At 45.8% G+C, this 17,152-nt stretch overlaps 1 protein-coding gene across 1 annotated transcript in view; it reads left to right on the top strand.

The window, feature by feature from the left end:
• Positions 1-17,152, top strand: part of SPEF2 (sperm flagellar 2) — a 137,855-nt gene extending 120,703 nt beyond the window's left edge. Inside the window, exons 36-40 of the mRNA XM_059695098.1 lie at positions 1,629-1,721; positions 5,422-5,601; positions 9,061-9,300; positions 9,435-9,557; positions 16,889-17,152. Of these exons, the coding sequence (XP_059551081.1) occupies positions 1,629-1,721; positions 5,422-5,601; positions 9,061-9,300; positions 9,435-9,557; positions 16,889-16,978 (726 nt within the window). The 3' untranslated portion in view covers positions 16,979-17,152. The remainder of the gene's footprint in view (positions 1-1,628; positions 1,722-5,421; positions 5,602-9,060; positions 9,301-9,434; positions 9,558-16,888) is intronic.

Genomic DNA, 17,152 nt, shown 5'->3' with positions numbered 1-17,152 from the left:
TTTTGTTTAATTTGGAAAAATTTCAGGATATTTTCCCAAATATTATTTTCTGCACCCTCTGCTTTCTCAAAATCCAGTCATATGTTTATTGTCCCACAGGTACTGATGCTTGGCTCATTTTTTCCAGTCTTCTTTCTCTGTTCTTTATTTCATCTTCATTTCTGTTTCTGTGTCTTCAAGTTCACTGACTTTTCCTCTGCCACGTTGACTCTACTGTTAACACCATCCCGTGGATGTTTCCTTTCAGGTATTGTACTTTTTATCCCTAGAAGCTCATGTTTGGTCTATTAATTTTTTTCATTTCTTGCTTCATTATATGCACGTTTTCCTCCACATCCTTGAACAAATGAAATATGTTTAGAACTGCTAAGTGAATATAACCTTGCCTGTTCATTCTATCATCTGTGTCATTTCTGTGTTCATGTCTATTGGTTGATGTTTCTCCTGGCTGCAGGTCATGTTTCCTAGCTTCTCTTGCATGCCTAGTAGCTTTCTATTGGATGCCAGGTAGTGTGAAGTTTATATTGTTGGGTGCCCAGTTTTGTATACTTTACATATTGTCAGACATGCGGAGAGGTTACTTGAATCAGTTTTATCATTTCAAGGTTACATTAAGATTTGTGAAGATGTGTCAAAAAGAAAGTAGAAAGCGGTCTGAGCAGAGACTGATTTGACAAGATTAAAGTTGTGAGAGGATTGATATGGTTGCAAGGTACAAGCTAAAACAAATCAGAGGGAGACTGGACACATAACCAGCTCCGAGGTGACGGCCCGGGGGGGGGGGGGGGAAGGGAGCATGTGATGGAGTAATGAGGTTCCACACCAGTATGGCAGCCGTGGGAAGGGAGGGATGAGCAAGGCATCGCCAAATGGGAATCCAGGGATTTCATAATAGGTGTTAGATATGGGCTGAGAAACAGCAAGGTCAGTAAAAAGTAGACCTTTGAGCTCTTGAGTCAGTCAGTCAGTCAGTTACTCAACAAAGACTTTCCAGAACCAACAATGGGCTCTGAGAACAGATAGCAACTCAGACAGGACGAGTGGAATGCGAGCTACTGTCACTGGTGCAGCAGTCCCCTCCAGAATATTGCTGTGTGAGCAAAATCTAGGGCAGTAACCTTCAAGCCTCATCGCATATTCCAAGTTCAGACACAGCTAGCATCCCTAATTTGTGGATTTTCATTTGTAAATTATACATGTGTACTACTACAACTGATGTATTATAGGCATTACTAGAGGGCCAGTGCACAAAATTTGTGCACAAGTAGGGTCCCTAGAGACCGCCTGTCACCACCGCCACCGCCAGCCTCGGGGACGGGAGGTCCCTTCCCCTGGCCGCTTACCACTGCTGCCGCTGGCCCCACCCACAGTCAAACTCCTGGTTGAATTCCTGGTCAAGGGGACACATTGCATATTAGGCTTTTATTATATAGGATTACATTTTTAAAAATAAAAATTACAAATGATCAAAATACATGCAAATGTTAGTTCTAGTATTTGCTTCTGCATCTCCAAGGTTTCTCCAGCCCACTTCAGACACCTGCACAAGGTGGGTGCAGTCTCAGTGGCTTTGAGCGGAATAATTATATCTCAGCATGCTACATTAATAATTTTTATTTTTTGTATAGGCTGGTCTGTGGTTTACAGAGGATGAAGATATAAAAATTCCAGAAAATCCTCTTGAACCGCTGCCATTCCATAGGCTGGAGCATCTCATACAGGTAATTACTAAGATCTTTAAAAAAAACTAACAATTTGCCCTGGCTGAGTGGCTCAGTTGGTTGGAGCGTCATCTCATAACCGAAATGTTGCAGGCTTGATTTCCTGTCAGGGCATATACCTAGGCTGTGGGTTTGATCCCCAGAAGAGGTGTGTAAGGGAGGCAACTGATCTATATTTCTCTCTGACATCAATATTTCTCTCTCTCTCTCTCCTCTCTCTCTCTCTCCAATAAAAACATATCCTTGAGTGAGAATTTTTTTAAAATTGAGCACTTTGACACTATCAATTCCTTTGTCTTTTCTTCCACTTGTGTAATTTGTTTTAGACACCACTGCCACCCTCCAGTTCCTCTGCTCCATCCCCTAGGGAAAGATGAACACTCTCTAAGTGGCAGCACAGAGGAGCCCTGGGGAGAAGACAGGCCCACTCTTAGGTAGAATTTCATTGTTGACCCTCTAGGTCAGCGGTTCTCAACCTGTGGGTCGCGACCCCTTTGGGGGTCGAACGACCCTTTCACAGGGGTCACCTAAGACCATCAGAAAACACATATATAATTACATATTGTTTTTGTGATTAATCATTATGCTTTAGTTATGTTCAATTTGTAACAATGAAATTGGGGGTCACCACAACATGAGGAGCTGTATTAAAGGGTCGCGGCATTAGGAAGGTTGAGAACCACTGCTCTAGGTGATCTTGGACAAGTTCCACCACCTCTCTGGCTTCCCTCTCATCTGTCAAACAAGCTAATGAGTTACTCACCACATCTGTCTCTAAGTGCCCTTCCAATTCAAAAAGCTTAGGATGAAAACGGTCATTTTTCCTGTATATGTTTTTGTTCATTTCTGATTTTGACTAACATGGCATAACATACCGACAGTTTGCATATATGGCATTGGCCATGGCCCATTGGATTTTCATTATTATCTAAAATATCAAGAGTAACTATTCATAATAGTACTATAATGATAGTGGTAACACTGATGATAATAATAGAGTCATGCTACTACCTTCTATTCCTGAGGCCACAATAGAAAGCAATACCTTAAAATCTAAAAATGACTCTGACTTCATTGTAAATGTTTAAAATACGGAAATATGCCAAACTCAAGCTAGGAGAAGAGTTGGAGGGTAGATTTAGACACCACAGCAAGCTGTGTAGCTCGATTATGCCATTTCCAGCCGACCACGAGTCCAGAATTGCCAAGCAAAACTGAACATGATTCCAGTTATAACCTCAAAGGGAGCGATTTCCTTCCATTGAATGACATATTATGAGCACCTCTGCTAAATGCGAGCAGGAGAGCAGGGAGGAGAGACGGCCGGGAATTACCAGGAGCCCGAGACAGGTGGCAGTTTCAGGGGCGGCTTTTTGTTTGGGTTGTTGGTGTTTTTTACAACGGGGCCCTGGGGGACTGAGATCAGTTCTGTAAAGCTTCGCGAGGCCGTCTCTGAACGATTTTGTGAACAAATCTGCAGAAACATGAACAGGTCCTTCATTACTTGGCAAGAAACCAGCAGACTGGATAGCACCTTCCTTTCCAGACAGAAGTTTTTAGAAATGTCAGACAAACACCACATGATCTCACTTATATGTGGAATCTAATGAACAAAATAAACGGATGAGCAAAATAGATCTAGAGGCCTGGCTGCATGCAGCAGACGGACAGCTGTCAGAAGAGAGGGTGGTTAGGGGACTGGATGAAAAAAGGTGAAGGAATTAAGCAAAAAACAAAAACAAAAACCACAGATGCATAACCCATACAGACACAGACAACAGTGTGGTCATGGCCAGAGGGAAAGGGGGGGGGGGGCAGGGGGAAGGGAGGATGTGTGGGGCAGAAAGAGACGGTCGCTATGCATGTGCAGATGCTGCATTGTTGAGTTGTATACTTGAAACCTGTATGGTTTTGTGAACCAATGTGACCCCAATAAATTCAATTTTAAAAATTGAATTTTTAAAAAGAAAAAGAAATACCAGTTGAGGGCAGAGCCTTTTAGTTGCTCACCAGGCCGCTAGAGCCAGAAGGCAGACGGTGTGGGTCGCCCCCGGGGCCTAGTAGCAGCAAAGCAGGAAATGGTCAGCCCCCTGTACTCCTCGTCCTTCTGGGAACCCCTGAAGTAGCTCAAAGGCAAGGGATGAGGAGAGGGACATGCGTGGTCCTGGATGAACCTGCGAGCGGGATCATGACCCCTGAGAAACCGAGGTGCCTTAGCATCAGAGGGTGTTTCTCAGCATCTCAGCCTGGCTTCGGGCCTGGCTGACAGCGACACTCAGCAAACGGTTGATAAAGGGTGGCTGAATGAATGAACTTACAGATCCCATCAAACTCTGATTCTTCTCTGCTTTGTTAGCGTAACCAATTTTATGCATTTTCCTATAAACGTTATTTTTATTTACATGTTTATTAGATTTGCCGAATATCAGAAATTTCCTTTTCCGTCTTCATGTACTAATATGTCTCAGGAGACGTGCCCACAGTTGTAGGGATTGTTGGTGATAGAGAACAGCATGGTATCTCGGATCGAGGGCCTCGCTCCTCACAGCGCAGGCCAGGCCCCAGCACTGGAGCCCCTAGGAGCTTGCTACCCGTGCGGGACCTCAGGCTGCTCCAGACCATCGGCTGCATTAGAGTCTGTATTTCGAACAGGTTCTCCGGGTCGCCGTATGCACGTGTTTGAGAAGAGCCAGTCACCTCCCCAGACAGGTCCAATAGGTCTTAGGTATGGCCTGAGGTATGGCCTCAGCTTTTCAGGGCCCCAGAGGATGTTAGGTTCCCACGTACCAGCTCCTCGTGCTGCCAAATGCACGAGACGCTGTGCATAGAGCTGGCTGCCCCCTTGGTCCCCAGCATGAGAGGGAGGCTTAGCAAACAACGGATGCTCAGTGGGTAGCGCACTCTCTCCCTGGAGGTGAGCCCCTGTGGGAAGAAGTCACGTCACTGTTAGCAGATTCAGTATGAAGTCCAGAGCAAGGTGGGCCCGTTTCAAGATTTTAATGGCGAGAGTCCCAGTGGCTTTGGGCATTGTTCGTTCCTCCTCTCCCCACTCCACACAGAGAGGGGTGTACCGGAAGCTTTATGTTCAGGACTCATGGTGGTGCTGAGCACAGACTGAGGGTCCTTGTTCTTGGGTTCCCTTTTCCTGCTTAACATGTGGTCCCCCCCCATTTGATTAGCACATTTTTTTCCCTAACTATGTCCATACCATTGATTAGCATACAGTTTTCTTTGCCATTAGAAGTCCAAGCCCTACTTTTTATGGGGTTTTTAAGTTTTATTTAGCATATTCTTCATTGAATACCATTCACTATTCAGTGATGGCAAACCTATGACACGCGTGTCAGAGGTGACACGCAAACTCATTTTTTTGGTTGATTTTTCTTTGTTAAATGGCATTTAAATATATAAAATACATATCAAAAATGTAAGTCTTTGTTTTACTATGGTTGCAAATATCAAAAAATTTCTATATGTGACCCGGCACCAAAGTTAAGTTAGGGTTTTTCAAAATGCTGACACGCCGAGCTCAAAAGGTTCGCCATCACTGCACTATATGTTAATTTTACTGATTCTGTCCCCAGAAAGTGACCGTTTTCCATGACTGCTGGGCAAGGGTGTCCGCGTGGCCTGTCCACAGAGTGCAGGGACAACCGGAGTGCGTGCATCTTACGTTTGGCTGAAATCCTTTGTGTGGCAGTTTTTCTTTAGGCTCTTCGCCGACCCTGAGAAGGAGCCACCCCTGCTCGACTACACACAGATGCTGCTTTACTTTGCTTGCCACTCAAACGCCGAAGAAGGGGTCTACAGGGCCCTGAGCGTGGCCGTTGGGACGCACATCTTCCAGCCAATCGAATTGGTTTCGCTTACCACAGAAAAGGTAATTGAGTTCAGAAATGGGGCAGCCCTGGGGTCTGGAGGGCGATGCCAGCAAGTCCTACGCTTCTAACGAGGACTGTGTTCTTTTCCTTTCCGCATTTTCCTGGGTAACGAACACAACCAAGTTGCATGTACTAGGTCTTCAATCTCCCTTATTCAATCGGACTCCACTGTTGCCCCCCCTCCCCCCCCAAAAAATGCTTTTGTAGTTGTCAAAATTTGCTCAAAGTTTCTTGGCGGAATCCAAGTTTTCTCCGTAAAGGACAGCCTTTCTTTTGCATGAGGTGCTAATCCTGATAAATGAGAAAGAGCTGGGGCCAGCCCAATCTATTTGAAGGCTTTATGAAAACCCTATGTAACACCCATCCAGACTTTAGACACACCCCTCGTGTCTGTGACGCTGGTAGTGTTTCAGGCCGAAGCCCAGCCACCTGAAAACCCAGGTGCTTTGTGTCTCCTGCATCCTGGGACAGAGAAGCTTAATATCTAACAAGACCCCGCGTTCCCCTTAGATTTCTAAGGCATTGGCATTGCGGGGCTTTTTCCGGTGAAAAAGCCCCAGGCCAGGGTACTAATTAATGTCCTTATGAGGTATCCATTGACGTGACTTTTTAGGCTTGCCCTGATTTTTGGAGGATAGATCTGTGAATCTCATGACGGAATGTTGTTGTTTTTCTGTTCTTCCTCGGTGGTCTCTCTGTGGAGAGAATATAAACAGAGGCCCAGGGAAGGTGGGGAGCCTGGCTGATCTCTGAGAGAAGAGCATTTCAAGTGAAGACAGCTGTAAATGCGGAAGCAGCTAAAGTGGGCCACGCCTAGGGTATGCCCAGCAACAGAGAGTCAACCATTGTAGTGGAGAGCAGTGAGCTGGAGGAGTGGTTGGAAAGGAAAGTGGGGGGAGAGCTCAGAGGGCTTGGCAGGCCCCACCAAGAGATGGTACCAGAAGTCATTGGAGTGTGGCCATCTGACGGACAATGTGTGGCCCCTCCGGGCTGTGGTGTTGAGGTCAGACTGCAGGGGGCGCAAAAGAGACAAGAAGGAGAGCTCCTTATTCAGGAAGGCGGTTGCTTATCCATGGAATCCTTTTGCTAAATTATTTCTACCTTGATTTGGGGACAACATGTTACCCCAAAGTAGCTGCCACATCGCAAGTGTTCAACTGTTTGCAGACATGGCAGGAAAGAAGGGAGGGAGAGAGAGGGGAAAGAATAGACCCCAGTCTCCAAGATAAAGCAGAAGACAGCAGCTATTCCAGGCAGAGGTAAAAACAGGAGCCATGAGGCTACAAGGAGCCAGAGACCAGGAAAAAGGACGCCCTTGCTAGAGCTATTGCTACAGCAACAGACAGCTGCCATGGTGGGTTGCAGCCAAGCCAGCTATCAGGGTGGAATCCCCTCTACCCCTGAATCACCCATTCAGAGTCAGCTACTGCCCCACCCAGGAAGCAGCTCCCCTGGAGGGCTTCTCTCAGGAGCTCTTTGAAAACCCAAGGACGCTGCACCTGAACTGACCCACAACCAGGGAACAGCAGAGCGACCCGGAGAGGAGCCAGGCATGGAATGCACGTGTCCCACACCACATGGACCAGCCTGTTCCTGGCTGGAGTAAACCCTAGGAGGTTTGACATACAGGATCCACCCACCTCTCTCATTCTTGCTCACCCCTGTCCTGCCATCCTGCATCCGATGATGCAGCTCTGTTCCTGTGCCCTTTCCAACTGTGTTCTTAGTTTCCTGGGCAACCTCATCTCAGGAAGCCAAAATGAGCCTACTCAGAAATCACACCTCCAGCAGATTCACAACCACTCCCAAGGCACTGAATCAGAGCTGCTTTCGCTTTCCACACAAACAACTAGAAACCTCCCGGATGTTTCAGCTTTTCTGACTCTGCATCTGAGACACAGGCTGTTCTGGTTGGCGTGGCACAGACCTCCCAATGAAACCCCCTTCCTCTTGGGTGATTTAAAAGACGTTCAAGAGCGGAGCACGAATGAGTACGCCCTCATCCCAGTGAAACCTGAAGGAAGTTGACACGTTGGAAAATGGTTCATTCTGACCCATGCGGCGTGGGGTTTTGGTGTTGGAAATGAGTAACCGATGCGCTTGAATCTCCCAGAGTTTGCGAGTCGTGTTAAAGCATCTTGGCAGAGCCTTGGAGGCCCTGGGGTTGGGAACACACACGTTTTTATTCCATTTGGCTCTTTGATGCTTTGCCCACATTGGTCCTGTTAGTGACCTGCTCCGCCCTGAGATGCGGGAATGAACTGATTGGATATAGGAACGTGTGGTCTGGCACCATTCCGGAGACGCATCTGCTGGGAGGCTCCAGGGCTGCCTCTGAGCGTTCAGAGTGTGACATAGCATTTGCCAGGGCCACAATCTGATGACAAAGTGACTCACACAGAATTTTGATGCCTCTAATAATTGCTCATTCAGACGCACCGGCTCTTCTCCTCTCCCGCCTCCTGGCTTTGGTCACGCACCTCCATTAAAGCCCGTGGTCTTTCCAAGATGTGTGTTGGAGAAGGTCCCCTCTACACGCCCTGCAGTCCTGCCAGAAGGCCGAGCTAGTCGTTCTGGTCCCAATCTCAGCCTCGCTCCCCTCCTCCCTCCCTCTGAACCACTGGTTCCATTCTGTCCCAACCCCCCTAGGGAACAAAAATCACAAAAATTTTAAAAGCATCCTCTGACACTAATCAGTTAAGGATTAAACTGTTACCCTTTAGCTAAAATTGAAAAATCATTTATCCATGCTGCTCGTGTCAGGCCTTGGAAAGGCTGGTTCCTCTCCATGGAGATAGTGCGGAGAGACCAGGTTCCTTCTCGCTTTAATTCTGGTATCACCCGCCGCTCTCACCTGACTAGTCACTGGCTCACCCACGGGCTCTGTCTTTATGTGTCTACCCAGCACCTTTGCTGCATCTGAATAGGAATTCATTCACTCTTCACTCGCTCAGCAGGCGGTTTCACACCTCTCCGTGCATTTCACCACCCTGGGCAACTGTTGATGGGCAGCCACTGTGATGATCCCCAGGCTTCCTAGGTGGAGGCAAGGCCAGCTTCACAGTTATGCCATGTAGCACTTCAGCTGCTCAAAATGGAGAAGAGGATGGATGGATGGATGGATGGATGAATAGATGTGCTTAATTCCAAAATCTTCACCTGATAGAAAATTCTTCCTCTCTCTCTCTCTCTCTCTCTCTCTCTCTCTCTCTCCCTCTCTCCCCCTTCTCCCCCCCCCCCCCGGTTAGATTTAATTACCAACAGAATTGGGCTAGGATTTGGACGTGATTTTCAGTTTGGCCAACATATTCTCTTCTTGACTTTGTGGAGCTAGCTTGTGGTAGGCACTATCATTCCATGGCATAAAAAAATCGGTGACAGAGTTGGTGCTTTTTAAATGCCTCTGTTCCTGGGAAGAATTCAGTCTGACTTCATGTTCTCTTCATTTATTTGTGCAGACCTACTTCTTTACTGACGAGAGTCCACTGCAGAACTATTCGGAACCAGAGGAGGCCTTCCTAAGCGCGTACAGGAGATTCATAGAGGAAAGGGAGGAGAGGGAACCAGAAATTCCTGAAAATATCAACACGGAAAAGATTTCTCTGGAAACACTGCTCCAAGTGTTCCGAGCACAAAACAAAGCCCAGAACGCCAACAGATTTGCCCACCACCTGAGGGCGGAGAACGCCTACTTAGAGGTTGGTAAAGGAAGCAACCTGTGCCTAAGAAAAGTGGCCCCAAGTCCAAGCATGTTTTTATGGAATTTATTAAGTAAAAAACACTTTTTAACATTTGCAGAATTGTAAGATTAACTAATTTTATCTTTCTTAAGAACTTCATAAAAGTATTTGAGGACCTGGGTGCCAAGAATCTGGAGCCGATAGAAATCTCTGTTCTGTTGAAGCATCCTTTTATCCAAGACCTGATTTCCAGTTATCCCGGCTACAGGATTCCTGTGAGTATCACCCAAAGGCATCCTCATTCGGCTGAGCTCAGGTTGGAGCGTAGTGGGACATTCAGATGTGGACGAGCAGGAAGCGGGGAGAAGCTGGACTCAGCCAGACAGGGTCTGGGGAAGCTGAGCTGGGAATGGCATCCGGCCAGATAAGCCAGCCTACAATCCCCCAGGGCAGCAGGCCAGGCACAGTGCAGATAGCTATCTGTACTAGGGGTCTCTTAATACTATAGATAGTACTGGAGATACTAGGGGTAGTACTCTCAATGCTATAAATAATATGAGAAATGCTAGGGATAATACTCTCAGTGTAATGGATAGGCTAGAAACACTAGGGGTAGTACTCTCAGTGCTATGGGTAGTACTAGAAATACTAGGGGTAGTATTCTCAGTGTTATGAATAGTACTAGAGATACCAGGGTTAGTAATCTCAGTGCTATGGGTAGTACTAGAAATACCAGGGATAGTACTCTCAGAGCTATGGGTAGTACTAGAAATACTAGGGTTAGTACTCTCGGTGCTATGGATAATACTGGAAATGCTAGGAATAGCACTAGAAATACTAGGGGTAGTACTCAGTGCTATGGATAGTACTAGATATACTAGGGGTAGTACTCTCAGTATAATGGATGGTACTAGAAATACTAGAGGTAGTATTCTCGGTGCTATAGATAGTACTAGAAATACTAGGGATAGAACTCTCAGTGCTACAGGTAGTACTAGAGATACTAGGGGTAGTACTCTCAGTACTATGTCTAACACTAAAAATATTAGGGATAGTGTTCTCACACTATAGATAGTACTAGAACTACAAGGGATAATGCTCTCAGTACTATAGATAATACTAGAAATACTAGGGGTAGTACTCTCGATGCTATGGATGGAACTAGAAACACTAGGGGTAGTGCTCTCAGTGCTATGGATGGAACTAGAAACAATAGGGGTAGTTCTCTTCGTAGTGTGGATCTGCCTCAGCAGGACCACAGGATTACCTTGGATCTACAACAGAAGGCTGGGGGTAGATGATAGTTAAAGCCAGATGGATGCCAGCATTTGTGTTCTGGATAATTCCCGCCACCTAATGACCGAGCCTGTGATTGAAGTGTGGAGAATAAATCCCCCCTTGCCGAAGAGAAGTGAAACCACGATCCCCAGCCAAGTGCTGACATATCCATGGTACACATTGTCTATGTAATACACATGGTCACAGTGCCTGAGAAAGATCGGGTGCCAGTTCCATCCGGGAAACATTATTCAGGATGGGGAAACTGAGGACGAAACCCATAAAGACTGGACCAACCCAGCAGAAGAAAGGAAGGATGAAAGGAAGAGCTGCACCTCAGAGCTCACTCAGTAACCAAGCAAGTTTCAACCCGCATGCTGAATGTACCCCCACCGTGGCCAGTCCCAGCTCGCCAGCAGCAAGGGTAGGAGGACAGAGGCTGACCCCTGCCAGGGTGTGGCAGGCTGCTGCGACCCTCTCACATGCATGAAGTTCTCCTATTTGGCTCCTGCTAGTTGTTTATTGGACTAAAACACGTTTGCTGAGCTTAAGATACACGCACTTTAGCTTTGGTAAAATACAGGTGATATAGATGCATTTCTCTTGACTTCTCGGTGATAACTACCTATGCCCAGGAATGGGACGATCCAAACTTAAATATCTTTGTATCTAAATTGGTGGCCCTTTCTCATACAAAGGCTACTACCTATATTCGTAATAATTGAAGTGGATCTCTAATGAGCTAGCAGTAAAGCATGATCATAACATTTAAGAACACAGGCTCTGGAATCAGAAAGTCATGGGACTGAGTCTGGGATCTACCACTCCCTAGAATCTGACTTTAACTCTCTCTCGGTCCTGGTTCTCTCGTCTGTTCAGTGGGGATAGCAGCCCTTCCTGTTTAAAGGGTCGTGGCGAGGAGTCAATGAGATTATGCATCGGAAGCGCTTGCCATGGTATCTGACGCGTGGCAAGCGCTACAGAAATGACGGCTGTTGTGATTACTAGTCAACACCCAGCACTCACCGCTGACGCCCGTCATAGAAGGACCATGAGCACCCAGCTCAGCGGCTGCTCCCGAGCAATACACTTCTGTTTTCAAAGAACTTTTTCGTGCAGGAACCACATGAGAATACGTCAGGTGAAGCACCCAAGCGTACAATTAGAGGAATTCAAAACATAGGCCTTTCCGTATGCGTGTGCTAGACAGCGAGTCCTCAAAGATGGCCAGGGTTTGGGAAAGTGGAGGGAGAGGAGGGGGTGTCCGCCTGGCTTTTGCTGTGGGGTGGAGTGGGGGCAGCCTCCCAGGTGAGAGGCGAGGCATGGGCAAAGGTGTGGAGAGCAGGAACAGCAGCCTGACAGGCTGACGGGCATTGGTGAAGGGCTTAGTGCTGCCCTCGGAGCAGTAAGATCGGAGCAGTAAGATCAGAGCAGTAAGATCGGAGCAGTTAGACCGGGCCAGGCAGCAAAGACCCCAGAGGTCACCCGGAGAAGTTCAGATTTGATTTGAAACACGATGGGGAGAGGATATAGGCTTCTGAGCCGGGGTGTGAAAGGGTATTAATTTCTCGTCCCTGCGTGTTTCTTTGTCTTAACCACAGCATGCCATTATGCCTCTACATCTTACAGGACTCTTTTAAGAATTATTTGTGTCTCTTTCTTTACTAGTAAATAGGTCTGAGATATTTGGAAACACAGTTGGCCGTTATTCCAAGTTATTCACACATTCCACAAGCATCTGCTGTTTGCACTGAAACTAGTATGTCGCATGTCCCTTTCAGCGTCTTCTATTTTATTCCTTCGTTAGTACAGGGCAGCTTCCTTCCCCACTTCAGGTTAGGAGGGCATAAGTCAGGACACCCCTAGAATTAGTGGGGACGGAGCACACCAGGACCAGATAAAGGAGCAGGGAGAGACAGGTGAGTGAGTGTCACACACAGGGTGGGGAGTCATCAGCTGTGGGGATCTGTCCCCCTTTTTCCCTCTTGTTAGCCATCCTTCTGGGTACAGTGGGTTCCAGAAGCCCGTGACTTCAGACTGCATTTCATCCCACGTGTTCCGTCCACATTTCAGGGAGCAGTCCTATTTTGAACCAGCAAAAAGGTTTTTCAAAACACCTTGGCCTTGTGGACAATAGCATTCATCTTCTATTGCCGAGAATAAGTAGGCGCATAAAATGATACCACAGGTGTCCCGGATGGGAGGAAAACTCCCCGCGACGTCAGGACCACTTGCGATCACCCCTACTCTCACCGAATGACTGGCCACCGCGGTGGGTAACTCGCAGAGAAGATGCTGAAGATGCTGGTCGGCACTTTGCAGAGAAAAGAACAAGGCCCCGCAGTGCTGCCTTGGAGAGCCAGCCGCTGGGAGGTGCCCGAACTCCTGGGAGCTGGCCGCCAGGAGGCTGTTTTTAACGCGGTTTTTTCCTCATTTCATCAGTTAGCAGTCACCTCCACTGAAGTCCTGCTGGCATCTTGGATGACATGGTTCCTCTTTGCGCAGGGCTGTCTCCCGTGTGGCAGCAATCTAACAGTTGGGGCCTTACCCACTGTATTCCAGGAGCACCTCGATGTATTGACCCCCAAACTACCTCCGCACCTTCCCCAGTCTCCCCTGGCTGAGGGTGTCTTACCCCAGTGACCTGGCTTCTGGCACCAGGATGGCCTGACGCTCCAATAGCAGAAAGAGAGTGTGTCTGTCAGCCAGTTGTCAGTCTGTTCAGTCTCATTCCCTCGCTGCCAGAGTGCTTCTGCTGAGTCAGCTTCCTCGCCTCTCCTCCCCTTGACCTTCACATCTCGCCCCTGTCATGCCACTGAGGCATCTAAGGAGAGTCAGTGGGCCACCACCATCAGGACCACTCATGACTACGAATCAAGGGGAGTTGAGCCTGCCACCTGAAAAGGCTTAATTCTGATATTCTAAAATGAAAGAAGTCTCCTTTCCAGTAACATGCTCTATTCTCACTTTCACTAAGCAAAAAAGGAAAGAGAAAGAGAGAGAGAATAAGAAGGGAGGGGAGGGAACGAAGGAGAGAGGGGCAGTGAGAGGGAGGGAGGAAGGGAGAGGGAGAGAGGAAGGAAGAAAAGAGAGAAACAGGAGGGAGGGAAGGAAGAAGGAAAGAATAATAGAAAAGGGAGAAAGAAAGAAAGAAAGAAAGAAAGAAAGAAAGAAAGAAAGAAAGAAAGAAAGAAAGAAAGAAAGAAAGAAAGAAAGAAAGAAAGAAGAAAAAGAAAGAAAGAGAGGGAGAGAAAGAGGAAGGAAGGAAGGAAGGAAGGAAGGAAGGAAGGAAGGAAGGAAGGAAGGAAGGAAGGGAGGGAGGGAGGGAGGAAGGGAGAAAGAAAGAAAGAGAGAGGAGAGAGAGAGAGAGAGAGAGAGAGAGAGAGAGAGAGAGAGAGAGAAGAAAAGAAAAGAAAAGAAAAGAAAAGAAAAGAAAAGAAAAGAAAAGAAAAGAAAAGAAAAGAAAAGAAAGAGAAAGGAGGGAGGGAGAAATAAAGGAAGAAAGGAGGGAAGGAGGGAGGGAGGAAAGGAAAAGAAAGAAGACTCTGAAGACGCAGGCACAGGCCTTGCCATCATTTTTGCTCCAGATATCCACGTACAGGTAAATAGATCGCATTTTAAAATGAACTTTACCCACAGTGGTGTTATTTGAAGATCTCTCAAGATAATAGAGCACAAGCTAGAGTGTGGTTTTTACAGTGTTTGCTCTTATCACCAGTGGGAAGCGAAGGTTGTTGCCTAACAGCTCTGTTGGGCAACAACTCTGTTTACAAGGTTCGTGTTTGAGAGCAGCAGCGTTTAAAAGTGCATATTTAGAAACCAAGGATGCATAATTATTTTCGTGTGTTTTATTTTGCTCCTGCTGGGGGTGGCCTGGCTTTGTGGTTAGGAGAGCAGGCTCGGGACCACACTGATGAACCCAATCCGTGTGTCGGGTTCATACCAACAAATGTGTGATCTTGGGCAAATGACCTCATGATGCCTTGGTTTCCCATCTGTAAAACAGGGTTAATTATCACACATACCTCACAGGGTTCTTGTATGGATTAAATTACTTAATATAGAGATATAAAGGTGGTTGGCAGCTATAGATCGCTCAATAAATGTTAGCCACTAGCTATTATTATCAGTGGGTATGATGGCAATTGCACAGGAAATATTTCTGAGCTGTGTAAACGCTATGTGTGGGAGGACTAATAAGCTGGCATGTCACCTCTGGAATTCAGTGTCCGCTCTGGAAAGAAGGAAAGCGGTCCCTGGTGCAGGGCCCTGGAGACAAAGGTTCAAACCCCGGAACAACCCTGTGGAAAATATCTACATGGAAAATCCAGATTTTTATGTTGGATTTTATGGTTGTTCAAGTAGAGTCACTTATTTCACTTCTACTTTCATAGCTCTGCTACGAAAAGGTTATCTTCAAGAAAGGTTCCTAAATTATTAAGAAAATGCTTTGGTGAAATGTGACAAGACCAATGAGAGCATTGTGACTTGGTTATTAGCAAGTAGAGTCCATTAATTTCCTCTGACAAATATATTTAAAATGCAAGAGAACACACGATTTTCTACAAACCTAACAGATGTCATTTCTTATCATGAACACATGCTGATTATATGTAATTTTCTGTTAACTTACCTCTAAATCAGTGGTTCTCAACCTTCTGGTCCTTTAAATACAGTTCCTCATGTTGTGACCCAACCATAAAATTATTTTTCATTGCTACTTCATAACTGTAATGTTGCTACTGTTATGAATTGTAATGTAAATATTTGATATGCAGGATGGTCTTAGGCGACCCCTGTGAAAGGGTCATTCAACCGCCAAAGGTGTCGTGACCCACAGGTTGAGAATCACTGCTCTAAATGGAACATAGAGCCTTAAAGTTAAGGCTCCCATTCAACAGGAGATAATGATAAATCTGCTTGTGTTAAAATCGGAAGAGAATTTCTGTGAAGACCCAATCACATGAGGACCAAATTCCTATAACTGTAAGTGTGACTAGAAGGGACTCTCGTGCTGTTTTGTCTTCAAGGCATCTAATTTTAAAATAGGCTCCACCTCTCCTTTACCTTTATAACAAAACATGATGGCTGCTTCAGTGCCTCATGCTTTCAAAGCTCTCAGGTCAAACATTTCCAGACTCTCAAGCTTTTCTCAATTAACTGCTCCTGAACTTGATGACCTGCGATTTCAGCTATAAACGTAGCCCAGGTTGGTTTAAGTATCTGGAGTTTTCAATTCTCCCCATGCTACGGAGGGTCAGATAGCCACAGATCAGCTCATCCCTCAGCCCCCGAATTGACAGTCGGTGCATGCACTATTTAAAGTTATTCAGAGTCCTTGGCTGGTGGACTTCTTTTCTCAGTTCTTCACTCGGTGCACTGAAGATCGGCCTTTGACTGTAGAAGATCTGTGTTTTCAAAGAAGCGTTCCTCAAGACAATGATTCACTACGATTCCTGGCAGTGACATGTAGAAGCAGCCTGCGTGTGTGTCACTCGGCTGAACTAGCTCATGTCTTTGTGAGTGAAGTGGCCACAGTCAAACTGAAACCTTTGGAACTCAGCTCTGAAGAAAAGAAACTTCCCTAAATCTGTGTGTGTAGGGGAGGGGGGGAGCAAACTAGAAACCGCATAAACATAATTCTATATTTTCCACAAGTGTTTGTATCCCTGGTACATTGTGATAGTATTTTAAGTTTATTTTTAACAATAGGGTAGTGAAAACATGGGGTAGGGAGTGGGGGCAGGCTAGAAGGGGTGGGGGGGGGAGAAAAGGGAAACTATGTAATAGTTTCAACAATAAAGATTTTTTTTAAATCACAAGTATAATAATAATTTACAAATAGATTGGAAAAGTATCTGTGATTTAAAATGTAAGCAAGCTGGGCATTTTAAGTGGGTAAAAAACAGATCCTTCTATCCTTGGTATTAAAAAAAAAAGTGAAGAAATGAGGCAATCCCCACCTTCTCAGTAATCTGCTGTTCTAAAAGTCTACAAGTCTGGAGACATGATTAATGTAGCATTAGGATTTTCCTTTAATAGAAAGTGAGTACTGCTTTTTATTCATTAATAGGGAAATAATCTTTTGGCTTACCCATTATGTGCCAAACTCCGTGTAATTGCTTTTATAAACGTGATTTAAGCTAATGGGACAATTCCACTATGAAATGAGGGAAAGCAGGAGAGGATTCAAACTAAATAGAGAACAATTTTATCAAAGGAAAACAATAAAAACCTCCTTACTCTTTAATCACTGCCACGTATTAGGTGATCATTAATCCTGTCATTGGTAAATGTTTATAACTTCCCTTTAAATCTCTTCTCTTAGGATATTAAATTGATTCTGCTAAGGAGTGAGCATATACAAGGAAGTGATGAAGAGAGATCTCCCTCAAGACTGACAGAGGACAGGAAATGAAAACAAAAGAGTGTGATGGTTACAATTCGGCAATGAATCCTTCGACATCCAATGCAAACACCGTGTTTGTCATGTATGTTTCTGTTGTAAGTGTAGAAATGACCCCTACCAGGTTATGAGGGGGGCTTCTTTAACTCAGACAATATTCTGTAATAAATCTTAAATTTCTGAGCA

Source organism: Myotis daubentonii, chromosome 4 (genome assembly GCF_963259705.1).
Source record: "Myotis daubentonii chromosome 4, mMyoDau2.1, whole genome shotgun sequence".
Taxonomy (NCBI): domain Eukaryota; kingdom Metazoa; phylum Chordata; class Mammalia; order Chiroptera; family Vespertilionidae; genus Myotis; species Myotis daubentonii.
Note: the sequence above shows the minus strand (reverse complement) of the source record. Positions and strands in the feature narration are given on the sequence as shown.